At 38.4% G+C, this 20,840-nt stretch overlaps 1 protein-coding gene across 1 annotated transcript in view; it reads left to right on the top strand.

Moving 5' to 3' along the window:
• The window catches only part of RAB2A (RAB2A, member RAS oncogene family), a 90,285-nt gene that overhangs the window by 24,679 nt on the left and 44,766 nt on the right, over nucleotides 1-20,840 (top strand). The window contains exons 2-3 of the mRNA XM_080800810.1: nucleotides 7,526-7,597; nucleotides 16,266-16,333. Coding sequence (XP_080656936.1) covers nucleotides 7,526-7,597; nucleotides 16,266-16,333 — 140 coding nt within the window. The remainder of the gene's footprint in view (nucleotides 1-7,525; nucleotides 7,598-16,265; nucleotides 16,334-20,840) is intronic.

Here is a 20,840-nt window from a genome sequence, read left to right as displayed (position 1 = left end):
TCACGGACCACTCTTCTGCCTACTACAATAAGGAACCAGATCAGTATCTAATTGAATTAGTTGAGAGGATTGCTGTCTTAGGGAGGACAATGTATGGAGAGCCAATAGGATAAGAACAACTCTGAAATTTTATTTGAAAGAATATCATAGATTAGTGAATATTTTCTTCAGTTAATTTTAGAAGATAATATGTTTAAAATTTTGAACTCAAGATTGGATGGGTTTGGTGGGAGATTTGCTCCTTAGCTGTATTTATCTTAAAGAATCCTCAACATTTTTATTAAAACTTTTGAATTTGTAAGACTTGAAAATTTTACATTTGAGCCTTATGATAGTCCTTTGAAGTAGGAATACTATATTTTCTTTTTCCCATTTTACACATGGAGAAATGGAGCATAGTTTCTATATCTAATTTGTCCAAGTTCACAGGTTATGAAATGATACAGATGGACTTGAACACTGGTGTTTCAACTGTAAAGCTTGTGTTTTAATATACCATGCTGAGTTTATTAATTTCCTGTTTAAAAAGAGCAGACTTTATTGTTTTTTCTTTACGTGTCTTTCAATTTGGAATGTTAGTGCAAAGGAGAGTAAGATATTCTATGTTGGCTAAATAAGCTACTAATATTTCAGCCAGCTCACCACATCTCTGAATGATCTATGTTGGAGGTCTGTCATTTTTTGGTATGACTTTAAAGCATACAGTTCTAAAAAAAAGAACAAAAAACCGTAGGCAGATTGGTAAAACAAGCTAGTTCTTTGAAAAGATCAGCAAAATCGATAAACCTTTGCCAGACTCCTCAAAAGAGAGGCCTCAAATAAACAAAATCATAAAAATAAAATATACAGTTCTTCAGCAGGTTACTTTTAGTTATGAGATAGGCCATTCATTCATGGAGCTTTTGTTACATTTTGTTTTTGAGAGCCAAATGTGGTAGATGAAAATATGCAGCCATGATTTCAGAATGGTAGTTGGACAAAACTTATCTTCAGTGGTTAGGAATTGGCTCTGGTACTTTTCATACCTTTGCTTTTTTAATTTTAAATCCATGTGTGTTATGATTTTTAAAAATAGGGCCATTTCCAGTTTTTAAAAATGACGTTGAAATTGGTGGAAGTCAATTTAGGCGTAAGCAAATGAACCTCCGTAGAATACTTGGCACTAGGCCATTGTTTCTTATGGTGAAGGACACAATGCCTAAAAATCACTGGAGGTCTTATTACTTTAATTTTTGGGTCCAAGCAAAGAGTTCCTGAATTAGAAGCTCTGGGGTGGGCTGTAGGAATTCATCAATTTAGTGAATATTACTTGTAATTGTTTGGCACTCACGTGGTACTTAGGTACTCAGTTCTCACCACAGTACAGTCCTACTGAGTGGATGGCAATGTGGACCCAAAGTAAAAGAAAAAGTTAAGGTGCCATCATCGCAGGAACTCTAACAGTGGTATTATTAAGTATTTTAATTTGTATTGAAGAATTAATAGCCAAAACAATCTTGAGAAAGAAAAAAGCTGGAGGTTTCACCATGCTTCCCAATTTCAAATTATATTACAAAGCCATAGTAATCTAAACAGTATAGTATTGGCTTAAAAACAGAGACAAGGATCAATAGAACAGAATAGAGAGCCCAGATAAACCATGCATACATGGTAAATTCACTTACAGCAAAGGAGCCAAGCATATTCAGTGGGGAAAGGGCAGTCTCTTTAATAAATGTTGTTAGGAAAACTAGACAGCCACATACAAAAGCATGAAACTGGACCGCTAACTTACATCATACATAAAAATTAACTCAGAATGGATTAAAGACCTCATTGTAAGACCCGAAACCATAAAACTTATAGAAGGAAACATGGGCAATAAGTACCTGGACATTGGTCTTGGTGATGATTTTTGAATCTGACACCAAAAGCAAAGCAGTGAAAGCAAAAATAAATGAGTGGGACTGCATCAAACTCAAAAGCTTCTACATAGCAGGGGCGCCTGGGTGGCTCAGTGGGTTAAAGCCTTTGCCTTCAGCTCAGGTCATGATCCCAGGATCCTGGGATCGGCCCCCACATCAGGCTCTCTGCTTGGCAGCGAGCCTGTTTCCCTTCCTCTCTGTCTGCCTGCCTCTCTGCCTACTTGTGATCTCTGTCTGTCAAATAAATAATAAATAAAACCTTTAAAAAACAAAACAAAACCAAAAAACCCACAAAAGCTTCTACATAGCAGAAAACCCATGGAGGTCAGAGGTTCATCCAACCCAGGTAGTGCTTTTAACCACTACATAATGCTGACAATTCAGTCAGAACCTCTGGGGTTGAGACCTGATACAGATTTGGTGATTTTTTTTGGTAAAGATCAAAAACTTCTAGTGGGTAGAAAGTGGGAGCTACTTTACACAGAATGGTCAGGGAAGGAAGGCATCTGTGGTGGTGAGAAACCAGCCATGGGAGTCTGTCTGCATGGAAAGAGGGAAGAGAGGATGCTTGAAGGCCTTGCAGGTTCCAGATATAGAATGAAAACCAGTGATAGAAGGATTGGGAGAAGCCACTTTTATGGGTTTTTTTTTTTCTGTTTAATTCTGCTATTACATAAAACAAATGTGTTTTTTAAAACAAACCTGTCTTTTTTGCTGGTTCCTCTCTTTTTGTGGCTCTAAGTACTATCTTATGCTGACAGTTCTAAGTTATATCTCCAGCCCCAGTGTCTTTCCTGAAGTCTAAACTCATATATTCTTTTGCCTACCCAGCCTTAACCACTGGGATGTCTAATAAACATCTCAAAATAACTAAACTGGAATTGATAGTCCTTCCTACTCCACTTATAATTTTCCCCCATCTTCATTGATTCTTCCGTTTGATCTGGCAGAAATATTGGAGCCTTTCTTAATGCAGTTCTCCTTCTCTCAAAACCCATATCCAGGGGCGCCTGGGTGGCTCAGTGGGTTAAAGCCTCTGCCTTCAGCTCAGGTCATGATCCCAGGGTCCTGGGATCAAGCCCCGCATCGGGCTCTCTGCTCAGCGGGGAGCCTGCTTCCTCCTCTCTCTGCCTGCCTCTCTGCCTACTTGTGATCTCTGTCTGTGAAATAAATAAATAAATAAAATATTAAAAAAAAAAAAACCCACATCCACACTATCAACAAATTCTCTTGGCTGTGCTTCAGAATGTATATAGAATTCAGTCACTTCAAACCCCCTCCATTGCTCCTGCCCTTGTCCAGAACACCATTTCTTGCCTCATTGAGAAAGCCTCCTTAACCAGTCCCTGCTTCTCTCATCTGCTTATACTTAACAGGTCATTCTCAATGTTGCAGCCACAATGATTGTTTTAGAATTTAGGTGAAATTATATGACTCTTCTGATCAAAACCCTGCAGTGAATTGCCCATTTTATCACAAGTGAATTTTAAAATTCCCCTGGAGTCTGCGTGATCAGACCCTATGATGCCTGCCAGCTCACCTCTTAGGGGCAGGGCCCTTCCTTGGTTTCTGAGCTGTAGCCATATTTGGCTTCACGACAGTTTCTCCAACACATCCCATTTACAGCTTTTCCTCTAGCCATTTCCTTAGCCCAAAGTGCTCTTCTCTCAGTAAGCCACTTGTCTGTTTTCTCACCTCCTCAAGTCTTGACTTAAATCTCACCTTCCGAGTGAGAGACCACCTCATTTAAGCACCACTCTCTTTCCTTCCCTCCAGTATTCCAGGGCCCATGTATTAGCTCAGCTTTTTCTCTGTGCCATAACACATAACGCTCTGCACTGCCATCTTCATCCATCCATCCATCAACATTCCCCACCTCCCCAGTATATACACATACATACAAACATCTCACAGACATTTAAAAAAAAAAAAAAAAGATTTTTTCATAGTCTCTTCTCACTCCAGAAGGACAGAGGCCTTTATCTTATTGTTTACTGATATTCCAGTTGTTTAGCCTTAGAACACAGTACATGCTCAAATATTTCTAGAAAGTTTGAATTTTGGCATGCATTAGAAGTACATGTGGTTAAACTAAATGTGCTTCCTTCCTTTAGGGAGCCTGAATTATATATAGACATAGTAATAAGTGATAATAGTATTAGTAGTAGTAACAAACATTTGTTGAATTCTTTACTGAATTTTATTATGTGCCGGATACTGTTTTAAGCACTTAATGTGTGAACTCATTTAATAATCCCAATAACATCTGAGGTAGGTATTATTAGCCTACTTTTTACAGATTAGTAAGATGAGACCCTGAGAAGATAACTAATTTGAGGTTCTGTTGATAGTGATTGGCAAGGCTGGGGTTGGAGCCCAAGGAGTATGGTGTGGCTTTGGAGTCAGAAATCATAACCACTGTGTTATGCTGTTCCTAAGCATTAAATAAGCTGACATGTAAATCGCTTAGAACAATATCTGGCATGAGAGAAGCTTTATATAAGTTTATCTGTTGGGAATCATAAATTTTAAATATTTCAAGTTTCTTGACTGTATAATACAGTTACAAAAACATGAAAATATTCATTGGCCACTTTAACTATTCTTCATTCAATTATCTATTCTAAGTGTCTCCCCTCAGGTGACTATCATTCTCTATGAAAATGAAGGGTGAATCCATTCCGAGTCCCACAAAATATATAGGGTTTCATCAACTATGTAAAAATGTTGGAGCGCTGCTTGAATTCCATATAATGCCATTGATGAATGGGGATCTTATATTTAGACTAATAAATAGCTGAAGAAGAGGAAAGATAATGGAGCATGCTTTTAAAGAACTATCTGAATATTAAGGATTAAGAGAGGTTCTTGAGAAAATTGGTGAAAGAAACCTTGGAGATTTTTGCAAAATTTATACTATAAAAAAGACAGGTATTAAATTAAAGATGTCTACAAAGGATGCAAATTACCCAGAACCTCTAATTGAAAGATACTTTGATTACCTGAAGAAAGAATATGAAGTCTTTAAAATGAAGAACCAAACAGCACACCTTTTCTATACTCAACTAGCACTTGGTCAGAATAAATGGTATTAATATCACTAAAGCAATACATATTCTGTTGTGAGGTAAGGAAGTTTTTTAGGCTCTTGTATCACTTACATGGTTGCCAGTCTGTTAGATGATTCTTGAGGTTTCTCAGTGATAAAAATCATGATTTCTAATTAATCATAATTTTTCTGTATCATATGGGGAAATTTTTGATGTTAAAAATAAAAATGAAAAAAAGACACAGAGAAATCTTAAATGCATGTTACTGAGTAAAATAACCCAATCTGAAAAGGCTACATACTGTTGATTCCAGCTAAATGATGTTCTGGAAAAGGCAAAACTGTGGAGACAGTAAAAAGATTAGCATTTGCCAGGGACTGAGGGTGAGAGAGGGACTAATAAGCAGAGCATTGGGGACTTTTAGGTCAGTGCAACTATTCTATATGATACCATAGTAGTAAATACATTATACATTTGTCAAAACCCATAGAATAGACAACACCAAGAGCCCTTATGTAAACTATGGACTTTGAGAGTGATAATTATGTGTAGGTTCATGAATTATAGCGAGTCTTATGACTCTGGTGTAGATAGTGATGGTGGAAGAGAACTGTGTTCCCGTGGGGCAGGGCGTATATGGGAACATGTACTTTCTGCTCATGCTCTGTTTTGCTGTGAACCTAAAACTGCTCTTGAAAATAGAAAGAGGGGGATGTACTGCCTGGGTGGCTCAGTCAGTTAAGTGTCTGTCTCTTGATTTCAGCTCAGGTCATGATCTCAGGGTTGTGGAGCCTACTGAAGATTGTCTCTCCCTCTCCTTCTGCCCTCCTCTCTCCCCCTGCCCCAACTCTGGAAAAAACAACAACAAACCCTTGGGGCTGGATGTCAGTAGAGCCTGTGGCTCCTGACCTTGGGGTCGGTGAGTTCAAACCCCATGTTGAGGGGTAGACTGTACTTTAAAAAATTTTTTTAATCTTTTAAAAATACCTAAAGGTTCATATCTCAAATGTTTGCTAATTTTACTTAAAAAATAATAATTTTCCTTTCTGTCCTACGTCTGAAAGGCTATTCAGAGGAGCTGGAAATCTGATAAAATGAGTTTGGCTTTACACCTTTTGTAATGTAAAAAAAGAAATCATGGATAAAAGAAAAGAGAAGAAAACCAAGGTCAAATGTTTTGAAATTCCAGTTTATTTTTAGTTAAACCATTTAGAAAACTTTGAACAAATAAAGTATTTCCCAAAGCATAACCATATACCACATATTTCTTTGATTTGTTTACTGGGCATTCTGACAGTCTTTGTAACATTTGAGACTAGGGCCAGTCATTCAGCGAAATCATTAATTGCCTTATATAAGACAGCAAGATATTCATCATCTTCTCTCATGGAGGTTATAATCTAGAAGACCTTGACCAGCTTAGTTTAAGGGTCACTTCAGAAAGACCTTCTCCAGCCCTTCAGTCTAAGTTAATCTTGTCACTCGTCCTCATAGTACCCTCTTCTTTCAAATGGCAGTTATTATAATTATTTCAAATTACATTTCATATAGATTGTCACTGGTAATGTTTAATTTTTCTACCTATACTCAACTGTAAGGAAGGAAGCATTCCACATGATTGTATCCTCAAGTCCCAAGTGCAGAGCACCATTAGCATTCAGTAAAGCCTTTTGAGTGCAAGAGTAGACGAAGTGCAGGATGCTCTTGAGTAAGCAGACTTGGTCTAGTGTGAAGATAAGGGCCTGAGAATGAGTAGGAAGATGATATGGAGTTCAATAACCAGTTCTCAGAGGGTGAGTAGGGTGAGTACAGAAAATCTGTCTTTAATTAGGACTGTGGAAGTTACTCATGACCTTAATGAAGTGAAATTTGGTGGTAGAGTGAAGGGATGCAGTTCAGATTAGAGTTGATCCTGGGGACGCCTGGGTGGCTCAGTGGGTTAAGCATCTGCCTTTGGCTCCAGTCGTGATTCTGGGGTCCTGGGATTAGGCTCCCTGCTCAGTGGGAAGTGTGCTTCTCCCTCTGCCCCTCCCCTTTCCCCTCAGTCTGCTCAAGCTCTCTCTCAAATAAACCTTAAGAAAAAAAAATAAAAAAGATTAGAGTTGATCCTGAAATGAATTAACCAGAAGATAGAGCAAAGTAGATCACACACATTTAACTGCCAGTTTGTTTGTAGGAAAAGTAAGATGAACTACAAAAAGAGGTAACTTTGTTTTTAATATTTTCACTACTACACAAAAAACAAAGTGCATGAACTTGACCTTAATTGCTAGAGTACTATGGTAGTAGGGGCTTCGGAGGGGACCTGCTTGGTTGTCTCCTAAGAGTACCTGCTGGTTTTGTCTATGTCAAATGAATAACAAAGGATGAAAAGGTGTTTTGGATTGGTTAACACCTTCCACTTAAATCATGGATCCCATAATTTCCCATGAAATCAAAGCTCTGAGAATTTGTGGTAGATTGTTTACAGAGCACCAAAAACCCTAGCTGCCTCTTTTCTGTGTGCTTTTGTAAAGTGTTTCTTAATTTTGGGGAGTTTTGTCTCAATTTTTTTTTTTTTTAAACTTTCAGGTGTTGGTAAATCATGCTTATTGCTACAGTTTACAGACAAGAGGTTTCAGCCAGTGCATGACCTGACTATCGGTAAGTTTTATCCAAGAGATGAGAAACATTCAGAAGTTTTGGGCAGTAGAAATAGAATGTGCTAAAGGGGGTCCATTCTATTAATGATGAATCAAAAAGAATCTGTGAAACTAGATTTGTTGCTGCACAGTTTCATCCCATCACTTTTTGAAAATGTATAAGTATGGTAAAAATATTATCCAACTTTGTAAAAGTGGTCAGAAGACAACAGGAAGATATAAATATTTAAGATTGTGATTGTATTTAATAATAAACAAATGATTGCAAGACAATATAGAATATGGGTATGTTCAGAGACTGGACCAGCTTGCCAGAGTTCAAATCAAGGCTGTGCCACTAACTAGCTGGATAAGCCATGTTACCACTCCATGTGTCAGTTTCTTTTATCTGTAAAATGAGAATAATAGTGGTACCAATCTCACAAAGTTCAGTTGTGAGGAATCAACAAGTTAATAAATGTGAAGCATTAGAACAGTGCATGGCAACATGGTGAATGCTGTAGGTTTACCTATAATTATTAATTGAGAAAAACTGCCAGCAGTCATTTTTAGTGCCCTAAGTTGCAAAGAATAAATGAGACAGTTACCAGTAACTGTTAGACTGAAATCTACTTTAATTTTATAACTGATAGTTGGGTGTATCTTCTCAGCTGGTGACTGCTTATTTTCTACACATCTCTTTAAATTATCCTTAAAAGCAAGTTGATTCTTGTGTCCTGTGTATTTTTAGAATACCAAATCAAACACAGAGTTTGTTAATCAAATTATTTAGATGACTTTTTTCAGCCAAGCCACATGTACTTTGTGGATATATGGAAATCTTTTTCCAAGTGGCTGCTATCCATGAGAATATTCAGATTCCATTTTAATTTTGCTAGTTGTAAGGATACACAATAACGAAGGGTAAAACAGGTACTGTTGTTTCAGGCTGGCCCTTATTTCATTTCATAGTTTACCTCCAGTGAGCCCAGTTTTGTGTAGGATCTGCTCTTTGCCCAGATGGTCAAAGCTCTCTCTTAAGCTCTCTCTTAAGCCTGACTCAGTCCTGATGCAACTAGCCACACAGTTGCTTTTAGTATAGGGGACTAACCAAAAGTATGTCCCCTTCTGTGAAGCTTTCATATACATTTCTGAGGCTTGTGGTACACCTGATGGAGAGGATGGCCCTACGCCTGCTGTCAGAAATCGGCAAGGCCTGTGCCTATGGAGAGAGAGAAGGAGATGGACCAAAGGGAGTTGTTTGCAACTGTAACTCCTGCAGGTGTTCCAGCTGGCTTCCCTCTGGGTTTACTGGTGCATGGTTGTGGGAGGTCGGAGGCTAAAAGCAAAGGGAAGCCAAGCATCTTCTTTTCTCTGTCTGCCTGGGTTAACTGTGTGTGCTCCAAGACTCTAGCCCCAGCCTCTGGTGGTGACAGGCCCACTGATGGTGTGGCTCATAAGGCCTGCCAACCCGTTTCTGTGTTCTCCCAGCCTCCGGATGGTAGCACTTTCCCGCAGGTGCTAATCTCTTGGCTTCTTCACCATCCCTTCTTTGAGCTCCTTAGCTCTTTCTTTCCTGTAACTAACTCCCTACATTAAATTCCCTTGATTTTAGAACTTTAATATGGTTTGTGTTTTTCTGGTTGGACCCTGGCTGCTACACCTTATGACACCATCACAGCAATTTATTTTTCAGGTTATTAGCATGCATTTATTTTAAAGGAACATTGGAAAGTTTGCCAAAATAGGTGTAAGACATTATCTTGATTCTGCTGCATACCTTCCTTTGCCTGAGAAGTAGAAGAGGGTGAAAAAGCTAAGGTCAGGTCATGACTAAGAAGTATTAAACAGTCAAACAGAGGAAGTAAAAGACAAGGATGAGTCGATGAAATACTCCTTGCCCTTTGACTACTGTCTCAGTGAGAATTGTTAATGTAGGCATCAAAGAAGCAGTGAAGCAGTTTACAGAGAGCTTCCTGGATCCAGTTACATTGAAGCTCAGGACTAGAGCCTTGCTACTCAGGTGTGTTCACGCACTATTACACTGACCAGCAGCATCAGTATTCTCTGTGAGCTTGTTCAAGAGTCTACTGAGTCAGATTCTGCATTTGAACAGGATCTCCAAGTGATTCATCTGAAAAGTTGGAGAAGCATTGGAGCAGTGGCTTTTAGATACTGATTACCCAGCTAGGAATTTGTTTTGTATTGTTGACTTATGCATACATGTGAGCTCACCCTCCCACACATATCCTGGCCTCTCAGTTGCTTTACTTCCTCTCCTCCTGTGACCTTACCTCCCCCTCTCCCTCAGCTACTCACTCCCATAGTCACACCCAGGACCTGGTCACTACCAGTGTCTGGAAGCACTCCAGAATCTCAGTTTCATGCATCTGACCTTTTGACTATTCTCCTATCCTTCTAACTCATACCCTCTAGTTGCTCTCCCTAATGATTTATTTGCCCCATCGGTCCTATAATCCATTGATCCTGCTGTCTTTCTACTCTGACCCCTCTGGTAGTCCTGCTTCCCTCCTTACCCAGCTTTAATTCTAGCCATTGTAATTATGTCATTATAATCACTCCCACATGTACCCTCAATCCCCCATCCCCTCCTTTGCTTAGCTTATGGCTAACCATAGCTATGGCTAACCCATAGGTTAAATCCAACTACTTATTCTATCCTGCTTGGAGAAAAACACAGAGCCATGCTAACTAATCTCATAGTAATTTCTTAGACACTAACTTCTAACTGCTTGACAATTACACCTTATTTCCAGTCCACTCATTTTCCACTGTCCTGTACAACTGTGTTATACCGTCTTGTTCTTTAAGCATGCACTACCTTCCCTATCTTCACTCTCAGATAATAACCTTCATCTATTTCAGAAAATAGAGTCAAGCAGAAGAGCCATTTTTACAGGTCTCCATCACCACATAGACTCACCAACCCTCACCACCACCTACCATGAACTCATAAACTCCGCCTTTTCCTTGCTACCTGGATGAACCAGGAGTCGCTAGCCAAGGCCTGCTCAAGAACACAGCTTCAGCAGTTCTTTGTTCTCCCAGGTGTCATTCATTTATCCCTTTTTGATTGTCATTTTTCATGACTGTTATCTTTTTCAGCTTTCAATCCTTTTGTTTCCTTTTAGCAAAAGTCCTCAGAAAGAATTGTTTGTATTTTCTGTCTCTGGTTTTTCTCCTCCCCTCATTCTTTTTTGAATTTAGTCCAGCTAAGCTCTCTCCTCCCCATGTGCATATATCCATCTGCTTCTTCAACATCTCCTTTCTCTTAGGTGCCTAATAAGCATCTCAAACTTAATGTGATCCAAATTGCTCCTGATTTTTTTCCTCCTAGATCCTCACAAGTGTACCTGTATGCACACACACCCCCTCATACCCATCCTCTTGCCTAGATTTGTTTTTCTCCTTAACTTTTTATACAAGTGATTATAAATGAATATTGTCTGCCACTACTATAAAAATAAAGTTCATGATAGCAGATCTGTTTTGTTCATTGCTGTATCTCCAGGGCCTGGTACATATAAAGACTGTAAATGTTTTCTAAATTTAGAATATACTATCTGTCTGGGGAGAGAGCTTCAGAAAGTAACATTTAACATTACAGTGCTTGATACATGCATTTGTCTAATGCTGTTTAATTACATTGTGTAGAAATAATGCTAATTACAGCCCACTAATTCCCACGGTATTTATTTGGCTACCTAGTAATGGACAACACTGATCTAGGGGCCAGACCATTTATATGTTGATGCCCCCTTCCTGCCTATCTTCCCCAAGTCTTTAAACTAGTCATCCTATAAGAAATGACTGCAAGGAGTCATTGGGGGAAGAGGTGGTAGAATCAAAGCATTATTTCTTGTACCTGACTTCCCACAAATCAGTTGAAAACACACCTCTTTTATTTGGGATTCAGTTTTCAGAGGTAATTTGAGTTACCTAAAATAGCATTGCCAAGAACTAGGAAGGTAGCTTAGAGGACCTGTGAACATCTAATTTAGATCTCACAAAGTCTGTGTTATCTGAATGATAAAATGTAAATGTATTTTCTTGACAGGGTGTGGTTATTATGAAAACCTTGTTAAAAATCCAGAGAAAGTTAAATTCCCCTTATGACTTTTCTTTGGCCTTCATCACCCACTGTTGTGTATGTCACCTTCTAGAGTTTTAAAATGTATCCATAAACACACGGAGCTGTTCTGATTTGCCCTCCCTCTGTGGGAGTACTGAAGAAAGTACCTGGTTCTGCTCATCCTTGCCCTTCACCGCTGCTTCTAAGCTTTTACTCTTTGTGAAATAGAGAAAAGTTCCTGTTCCTGAATTTTTCATGAGGCTGAGCATTTTGCTATATGTTTTAGAACTGCTTCTGTGTCTTTTCTCTTTGAATTAACCTGTTTTTATCTTTGCCTCTTCTAATATTAGTTTGTTTTTTGTTTTATCGGTCAGATCCTTTGATGTTTTTCTTATGACTTTCAGGCCTCACTAAGGAAGGACTCCCCAATACAAAACTTACATAATATTCTCTTAATTATTCTTCAGATACTATAAATTTGTACCCTATCTGGTATATGGCCATGTATATCATTTTCTTTAATCTGTGTGTAGCATGTGTCCCCACACCATTAATTAAATAAGCCATCTTTCTTTCCTGTTTGAACAGGAACCTTTATCATATGCTAAATCTCCATATGTAGGCAAGCCTGTTCAGGGCCTCTCAAATCTATTCCATTTATGTTTTGGGGGGTTTTTTGTTTGGGTTTTTTTTCCTCCTCTATTTCATGAGAAAATATCACATGGATATTTATAGTAATTGTAGTCTACTTAATATGTGATTGGCATTTTTTCCTATTCTAAGTTTTCTTGATCATCCGTGTGAATTCATTCTTCCAAATGAAGAATGAAAGTCTCAGTTTGCCAAATGCAAATTTTTAGTGACGCTTTTACAGTTTGAGAAGAATTTTATTAAATTTATTGGTTAACTTGGAGACAATTTATGTTTTTAGTATATTAAAATCACCTATTTATATACGCATGTGTTTGCATTTTTTCCAACCTTTTAAGTGCCCTTCAGTAAAGTTTAACGAATTTCTTCATACAGGCAGGCCTTGTGCTTTCTTTAAGTTTATTTTGGCGTATTATAGATTTTGTTACTATTGTGGATAAGGATTTTTTTTCACCATTATTTTTGTTTACTTAGTTTGCATGCTCTGGATAGACTGGTCTTATCTGTAAGTCATAATTTTTTCTTTGGCTAAAATTTGTACCTTTTAGTTTTGTTTTTATAATTTGTGACCTAAATCTCTAGAATAATTTACAAGTTGAGGACATTATAATCATTTTCTCTGTAATTTGAATTCCTCTAGTGGTTTACCTTTGAGTATGGCTTATGCTGTTCACTTTTCTTAGAAAATTAGGGAAATCGCTCTTTAATATCTAGTTTTCCCCTTGTTTCTAGAATTAGGGGAATAGAGCCTTCTTCCCACAAGTCTCTGTTTTGAACATCCGTAACATCTATGTCCCAGAGCACGTCCCTGTGTTCTGCTGGTCTACCTCTGCTCTCTGCTTTGGCACCCCATGATGACCTGGCCCTAATAGGTGGCCCTTTCTCGACAGGCTGTCATCGTTAGTTTATATGTGAATGGTGGTTTAGAAATTTTGGTGTATAGTATAGAATAATAATAATATTGGCTCACACATACTGAATACTTCTAGTACGCCAAACACTGTTGTATTTTGTGTATAACCCTTTTAATCTTGAAAAAAATCTTAGGAGATGGGTATCACTAATACCATTTTACAGGTAAGAAAACTATGACACAGAAGCAATTTAACAATTTGCCCAAGGTTCCACAGTTAGTAGGTATTGATCACTGAATGCTCAATAAATTGTTACTCTGCAAAGTTTCAAGTTCTTACAATGTAAGGATGATAATGATCTAGAGAGAGTTAAAAAGTATATGTATTTACATTCAGAGTATTTTGTTCTGGAAGGTTTCAAGTGAATAACCTGTCTGAAAAAATCAGAATCTCTCCCTAACAATGTCAGGTAAATGAGGCCTTCTTGCATTTGGCTCCACAGACAATTTCTCTGGCAGCCAAATTAGCTGTTAATTGAAAATGTATCTGGGAAGAGAGCCTCAAGGGCGTAGGGGATAATGATTTATCCCTTGGAAAAAAGATAGGGAAAATGGGATTTTCAAGCATATGTACATACTTAAGGAAGAAGATTTAAAAATTTTAATAATGCAGAAGAGAAATAGGTTTTCAGTTTTTTGTGTTACCGAGTCTTACAGGACTTTCAGGTTTCGGTATTTTCTTTTGCTGCATAGACTAGAAAGGTAAAACCCACGTTGAGCCAAGTTACAAGTAGGTAAGTGAGAAAGAATTATGGTTCTGAAGCTGAAATCAGATTCTGTTTCTGTTTGATTTCAAACAACCTTTATTACTTTGAATAAAGAGATAAATGTACCGAAATGCATTTGTGGCTAGTAAGTTAAACAAAAGGGGATCTATATTAGAATACCTGGGGTTTTATATAGAACCTGCAGAAGAGGGAAGCCTTGGACGTGGGTGGGAATGAACCATCTGAGGGGCCAGGAAGCAGGGGCCATAGCTGCCGTCTTGCAGCAGCAGAGCTATTGGGAGCCTTTCATGTGCTGGGACAGAATGCATGCCGGTCACTTGTCATATCTGCGTCCCTCTCTGCTCAAGATGTCAGTTCCCGAGAAGGAGCATCTGCTTGCCCTTGCTTGCCTTGCCTGTCCAACCCTGATATCCATCCAAGGGTCTATTTCTAATTTTTTGGGTTTTGTTGTTGTTGATTGTCAAATTTGACATTATATATTGGGTTGAAGAAATCTTTAATCCCAGTGAATAGTGCAGCATTTTTAGATTATGGTTAAAAGCTCACCTCTGACAATGACAGGAGAAACAGGATTTCTATCTCTAGTTTATGGCTAGAAACAATAGAGTCATGAAAAGGCTCCCAGTCAGTTAAATATCTAGCTATGTAGAACTTTGTACATTAGTACATTCCTTTTAAATATTAACACCTCAAAGAACATTTGTGTGGTATTTAGCCACTGGTTTCTCCCCTCAGCTCCTTTCATTTTCATGTCATTAATGGTAAGCTGGTAGATGGTTGTTTTGGGTGTCTCCCACCCTGTGGCACAGAATACATGTGAATATATGTGTGTATATATTTATATGCATTTGTAATGAGTCTATAGATAGGTAGATAAAAAATGATTTTATATGGCATAATTTTGGAATTTTGCATTTTTCATTCTAGTACATCATGACTCCTGGGGCCTCTCAACCTCTTTTTTATTTCCGAGTCTGAGAAACAGACCATTAGTTTTTTGGTATTGACTATGTCCCTCGGATGGAATCAGTATTAAAATGCAGACGGAAACCTTCGAGTTACATATCCTGAAAGAACAAATTACCTGTCTATCCCATCCTCCTGACCGTGGTTGGGGGAATTACAGGAAATGCTGAAATGGAACCCTGACACTGGGCAGTGTGCCCTTCTCTGGGCAACTAGAAACTGTTTTTCTGCCAGGATGACATCTGGTTTCTGAGGACCATGTGTGTCTTCCCTTCACCCTGACTCTGATCTAAATACTGATAGAGCACACTCCAAGCAGTAATGACTTGGTGTAATATAAGTGATAGACTTCTTTCAGCATCTCCTTCACAGCTGTGTGCTGTTCCGAAATTATCCCCTTTTTTCCTCCTCCTCCTGTTTTGATGATTGCCTGAGTGCTTTCAAAAAGGATGACAAATGAAGGAAAAAAGCCAAAGTAGTTAACTTACAAGTGTAAAGTCTGTACTCCCTTTGACCTGCAATTCTATTTCCTATAATTTGCCTAAAATCATAATCATTGGCTGAAAAATGTATGCAGAAAATTCATTTCGGTTTTAACTACTTAGTGAAAATTTGGGAATGACCTGAACTTGTAGCGGTAGAATACCAGCTCAGTAAAGTTGGCTTATTATGCAGCTATCAAAAATAATGGCATAGTTTTATAGATTTATTGATTTGTAATGAGATTTGTGATATGGAATAATGTTTATGTTATTGACTGAAAAGCAAATTAGAGAACAGCATTTCTATGCTCCCATTTATATAAATTGTACACTTCTGTGTATATACAAAGAATATGCTACCTATGGAGCAATGTCTGGAAGTATGTTTAAACAGTGGTTCTCTCTAGTGGGTAGATTTAGAATTTTCTTTTCTAGTTGATAACGCACACTAGGAACCAAAACTGTGATGCTAAAATGCATTTATCCCTTTCAGTAATTTTTATACCACATTAATAGTTCTTAAGAAATTTTAGTATTTGTTAACTAATAATGATGGTTCTTGAATCTCATTTCTAGTTTTTATATTATTGATCCTCTGAAACAGGAAGACCACAGTTTGTTTCCTAACTATACTAGACTTGAATTTCTTAGTATTTTAATTGTGTCTTTAGCTTACACCTTTTAGCACGTCTGCTTTAGATTATATGTTTTCTGAGGGTAGGAGCGGTATTTGATAAAGTTCATCTGTGTATCACCTGGCTTAGTATGTCCTGGAAATAGACATCCTTTTTAAAAATCCTTAAATGTGAAATACAGTCCCTCTCGTTTGTGTAACAAATCGTTTTTTGTCTGTTCAGGTGTAGAGTTTGGTGCTCGAATGATAACTATTGACGGGAAACAGATAAAACTTCAGATATGGGATACGGTAAGTATAGTAAATACCTTGTATGCCCTAAATAAAGTTGTTTTTTGAAAGTACAGTATATGTTTTGTTTTGTTTTACTGTCCTTTTTGTGCCTGTTATAGTTTCAACAAACCATACCAACACCCCTGCAACCATGAGATGAAATGTGGTAAAAGATTAGGTTTTCTTATGCAGTGTTTTCAACAGGTGTACTGCAGATGTTGGGTGTTAGTGAACATATCTGAACAAATGCTTGGGCTATGGGGTCTAAATGGAAATGCTCTGGAAACTGTGCTTTTAAGAAAATAAAGCGCCATAGCATGGAGCGCCTGGATGGCTCAGTGGGTTAAGCCTCTGCTTTCGGCCCAGGTCATGATCTCAGGGTCCTGAGATGGAAACCTGCATTGGGCTCTCTGCTCAGCAGGGAGCCTGCTTCCTCCTCTCTCTCTGCTTGCTGTTCTGCCTACTTGTGATCTCTCTCTGTCAAATAAATAAATAAAAATCTTAAAAAAAAATAAAGCGCCATAGCAAAGGACATGTATGAGATAAAATATAAATGTAAACACCATAGAGTCACTTGATCTGACAGTTTGTTAATTTTAAAAGTTTGATATAAAAGTTTGAGGGACTCCAGGGTGGCTCAGTTGGTTAAGCGTCTGCCTTTGGCTCAGGTCATGATCCCAGGGTCCTCGGATTGAGCCCCACGTCAGGCTCTCTGCTTGGCCGGGATCCTGCTTCTCCCTTTCTCTCTGCCACACTCTCTCACTCTCTTTCTTTGTCAAATAAATTAAAAAAATAATAATAATAAAAAGTTTGATTTAGTCCCAACCACTTGAAGCCACCTTGCTTCTCTTACTTAATATTCATTGAGTGCCTGTTCCGTGTTATGCCATATAGCTTTTAGTAACAGTTTGTCATCTGACCACAGAACAGGATTTGAGTGACTATTTTCTTTATCCTCCCAACTTAAATGCATAAAAGAGAAATTACCTTACTATATACAATGGATGCCGTAAGGTAGTGGTTCTCAAACTTTTTGGTCTCAGAATCCCTTTCTTTATCCTTTTAAAAATTAATGAGGACCCAAAGAGCCTTTGCTTATGTGCCTTATAGCTATCAGTATTTACCATGTTAGAACAAAACTGAGAAACTTTTTTTAGAGAGGGGGAGGGGGGCAGGGGAAGAAGGAGAGTGAATCTCAAGTAGACTCCTTCGCCCAGTGCAGATGTTTAAAGATGAGTGTAATAGGGGAGCCTGGGTGGCTCATTAGTGAAGCATCTGCCTTTGGCTCAGATCATGCATGACCCCAGGGTCCTGGGATCCAGTCCCTTGTCGGGCTCCCTGCTCAGCAGAGTCTGCCTCCCCCTTCCCCCTTCCCCCTTCTCGTGCGCGCACATGTTCGCCTGCTCTCTCTCTCTCTCTCAAATAAAATCTTTAAAAAAAATAAGCATAATAAACTCATTATATGTTGGGATAAGCAAAGCAGTTTTTATGGGAATTGACTATGTTTTTCCAAAACAAAAAATTGACTGTGTTTCCAAAACAAAACTTTATTTTTCTAGTGAGAAGAATGTCGTTTTGTTACATTTTGAAAAAATCTCTTCATTGTCTGCTTGATAGAAAACAGCTTGGATTCTCATATCTGCTTCTGCATTGAGTCTTTCTTTTTTTTAAGTTTTTATTTATTTATTTGACAGAGAGCGACACAGCGAGAGAGGGAACACAAGCTGGGGGAGTGGGAGAGGGAGAAGCAGGCTCCCTGCTGAGCAAGCAGGCCGATGTGGGTTGATCCCAGGACCCTGGGATCATGACCTGAGCCAAAGGCAGATGCTTAATGACTGAGCTACCCAGGTGTCCTGCTTCTGCATTGAGTCTTATGTGTGTTGTTTAGTTGGAGTGTATGAAGAAAATACAATCCCACATAACTAGGTAGTTGGGAAACAGAGGACCTTATCTACCCTTAACGAGACAGGGACCCCTGCGGGTCCTGGGGAATCACTTTGAGAACCACTGCCATAGGGCAATAAGACTTAATTCTTCACAGATCCCCAGTTGAGAAAGATCAAACAAGGTCACCTGTTATGACAAAGAGCATGTTCTCTAAACTAGTAAATGAAATATAAAATATGGGGAATTTTATCATTATATACCCATGTTTTGTTTTGTTTTTTTCCCTCTTGTCACTCAGTCTTGGTTTCTTACCTGTCACCTATAATAGTTACTGAGGGAAGCAGCCTTGGAGAATACAATCTCACAGACTGGATTCTCAGGAAAACCAAGCAAATTGCTTCAGGCTGTCATGAGACCTAGGTTTCCTGACACGTATCCCATAATTGTCCCCAAAATGGAAAACCCTGAATCTCTATTTTGTGCTATTCCAGAGTTATACAGTGTTAGGTTCTTGTGGTTTCTTAGCTCTGTTTTTGAAGTGGAGACTTATGCTTTTACTGTTTCTTAGGCTGCTCCCACGCCCACCCCAAGCCTGTCGTGTCTCATTACCTTTTTTGATTTATATTCTCTCAGGCAATATGATTTCAGAACTGCATGGAAAAGAGAAAAATGAAATATGCAAAGTCCCTTCCTTCCTAGAGATTTAAAAATTAAAGCTCTCCAGCCAAAAAAAAGTATTTTCTACTTTTGTATTAAGAGAGTTTATTCCTTTTTCAGAACTGATTGTTGTGCATGAGCTAGGTTGCTTTCTTAGCCAGGGAACTCATGCAGCACAGTGTGCTGTGAACCAGCCTACTGCTGTTCTCTAATAAACACGTTTTTCATACCTTATACTATGCATGAATACTTGCTTTGCTTGAAGTACTTTACCCCCTTTTTGCATTGAAGACCAACTCAGATGTCACCTGTTGTGGAGCCTTTCTGACACCCATGGGATAGCTGATTGCCCCCATAGTATTTTATGCATATTTCTGTTAAGAGCTCTGATCCTGTTGTTACAGTAGTTGTTTACCCTTCTCCGAATAATCATGAGGGAAAGTACCATATGTATCCTACTCAGCTTTGTGCTTTAGATTCATAGATGATTGACTGATACAATGTTTATTGAATTTTATTGAATGAATGAGTAAAGTGTCTCATTCTAAGCAGCTTGTAGGATCATTGGATTTGTTCAGGAGATAGCATTACTAAAGTACATAGTTCCAAAGGGAAGGTTGATACTGTAATGAAAATTATGTGAAATTAGAGGCACAAACCACTTCATTGTAGTTTATTTTAATGTATTCAGTCGTTCTTCTGTCCTTAAGGTATTTTCTTAAATAATCCCCTGCCCTCCAATTTTTGAAACTTTAACGAGTCATTCATTTCCCAGTTGTTTAGTTTGTGGGTTAACTAGTCCTGCCTTTTTTTCTCCTTAGCTTATGAGTTGATTATTTTGTACTGCAGTGATCTTTCAGAAGAGATCTGTAGTAATTACTTATTTTGGACTCGTATGAAAGGGAAATAGAAACAAACAAACAAAACCCTTGTTCATAGTTCCTCTGTAGAGGCAGAGGAACAGCTTCTCTCCATCTAAAAAGAGAGAGACTGGTACCTTTGAAGACATCATGACTCCCAAAAAAGAATTCCAGGGCTTTCACATGAAGGGTGCTAGGAACACAATAGCCTCTTTCAGATGAAAAAATGGAAAAGGAAAGAATGTTCAAACAACTCTGTTAACTTACTACTTTTGAAAGTTGCTTCTTGAGTCTCTGCCTTAGAGGTTTGACTCTTATGGTCGTTGGTTTTCTTCTTACTTTCACCTGACTTCCAAAAGTCTTTAATAGATGTTATCACACACATAAAGGTTCATTCCACACTTAGTTTTATATCCGAATGGAACATTGTTTCCTGTATCATCAAATGTCTGTACTTTTGGATAGGAAACTACATTTTTAGTAGCATGGATCATGTCTGTTCCTGACCCAGGACATTTACAAAACCATCCTAGTATCCTTTAGGCAAAAATTTGCCAAATATTAGTATTTGTTTTATCAGCCTTAAAGAAATGATTTTTCCCCCAGTGACTAAGTCCCAGTATCTTAGGATATTTGTCATCCATTGCATATCCATTTCTGTTCATAAAAAATAAAAATAAGGAATTTTCCTTGCAAAATTTCCATATCCACCATCCAGCATCTTTGCTTTGAAAATAGTTGCCAGAGATCTCCCCCAGAGGCTTTGTTGTAAGCAGAGGTAACTGTATCCTTTGGCCCTCTGTAACTTTCTTTTGTCAGAAGTCGGATGAGTGATATTCTTAGTCTCTGTGTGAGTCAAAGAAAACAAATTGCCCCAGTTCTTACTCCTCGGCTGATGGAAGGAGGGTGTAAGAAGTCCATTCTCGGGGCGCCTGGGTGGCTCAGTGGGTTAAAGCCTCTGCCTTCGGCTCGGGTCATGATCCCGGGGTCTTGGGATCGAGCCCCGCATCGGGCTCTCTGCTCAGTGGGGAGCCTGCTTCCCTTCCTCTCTCTCTGGCTGCCTTTCTGCCTACCTGTGATCTCTGTCAAATAAATAAATAAAATCTTTAAAAAAAAAAAAA

Source organism: Martes martes, assembly GCF_963455335.1.
Source record: "Martes martes genome assembly, chromosome: 4".
Taxonomy (NCBI): Eukaryota; Metazoa; Chordata; class Mammalia; order Carnivora; family Mustelidae; genus Martes; species Martes martes.
This window is presented reverse-complemented; position numbering and strand designations above follow the sequence as displayed.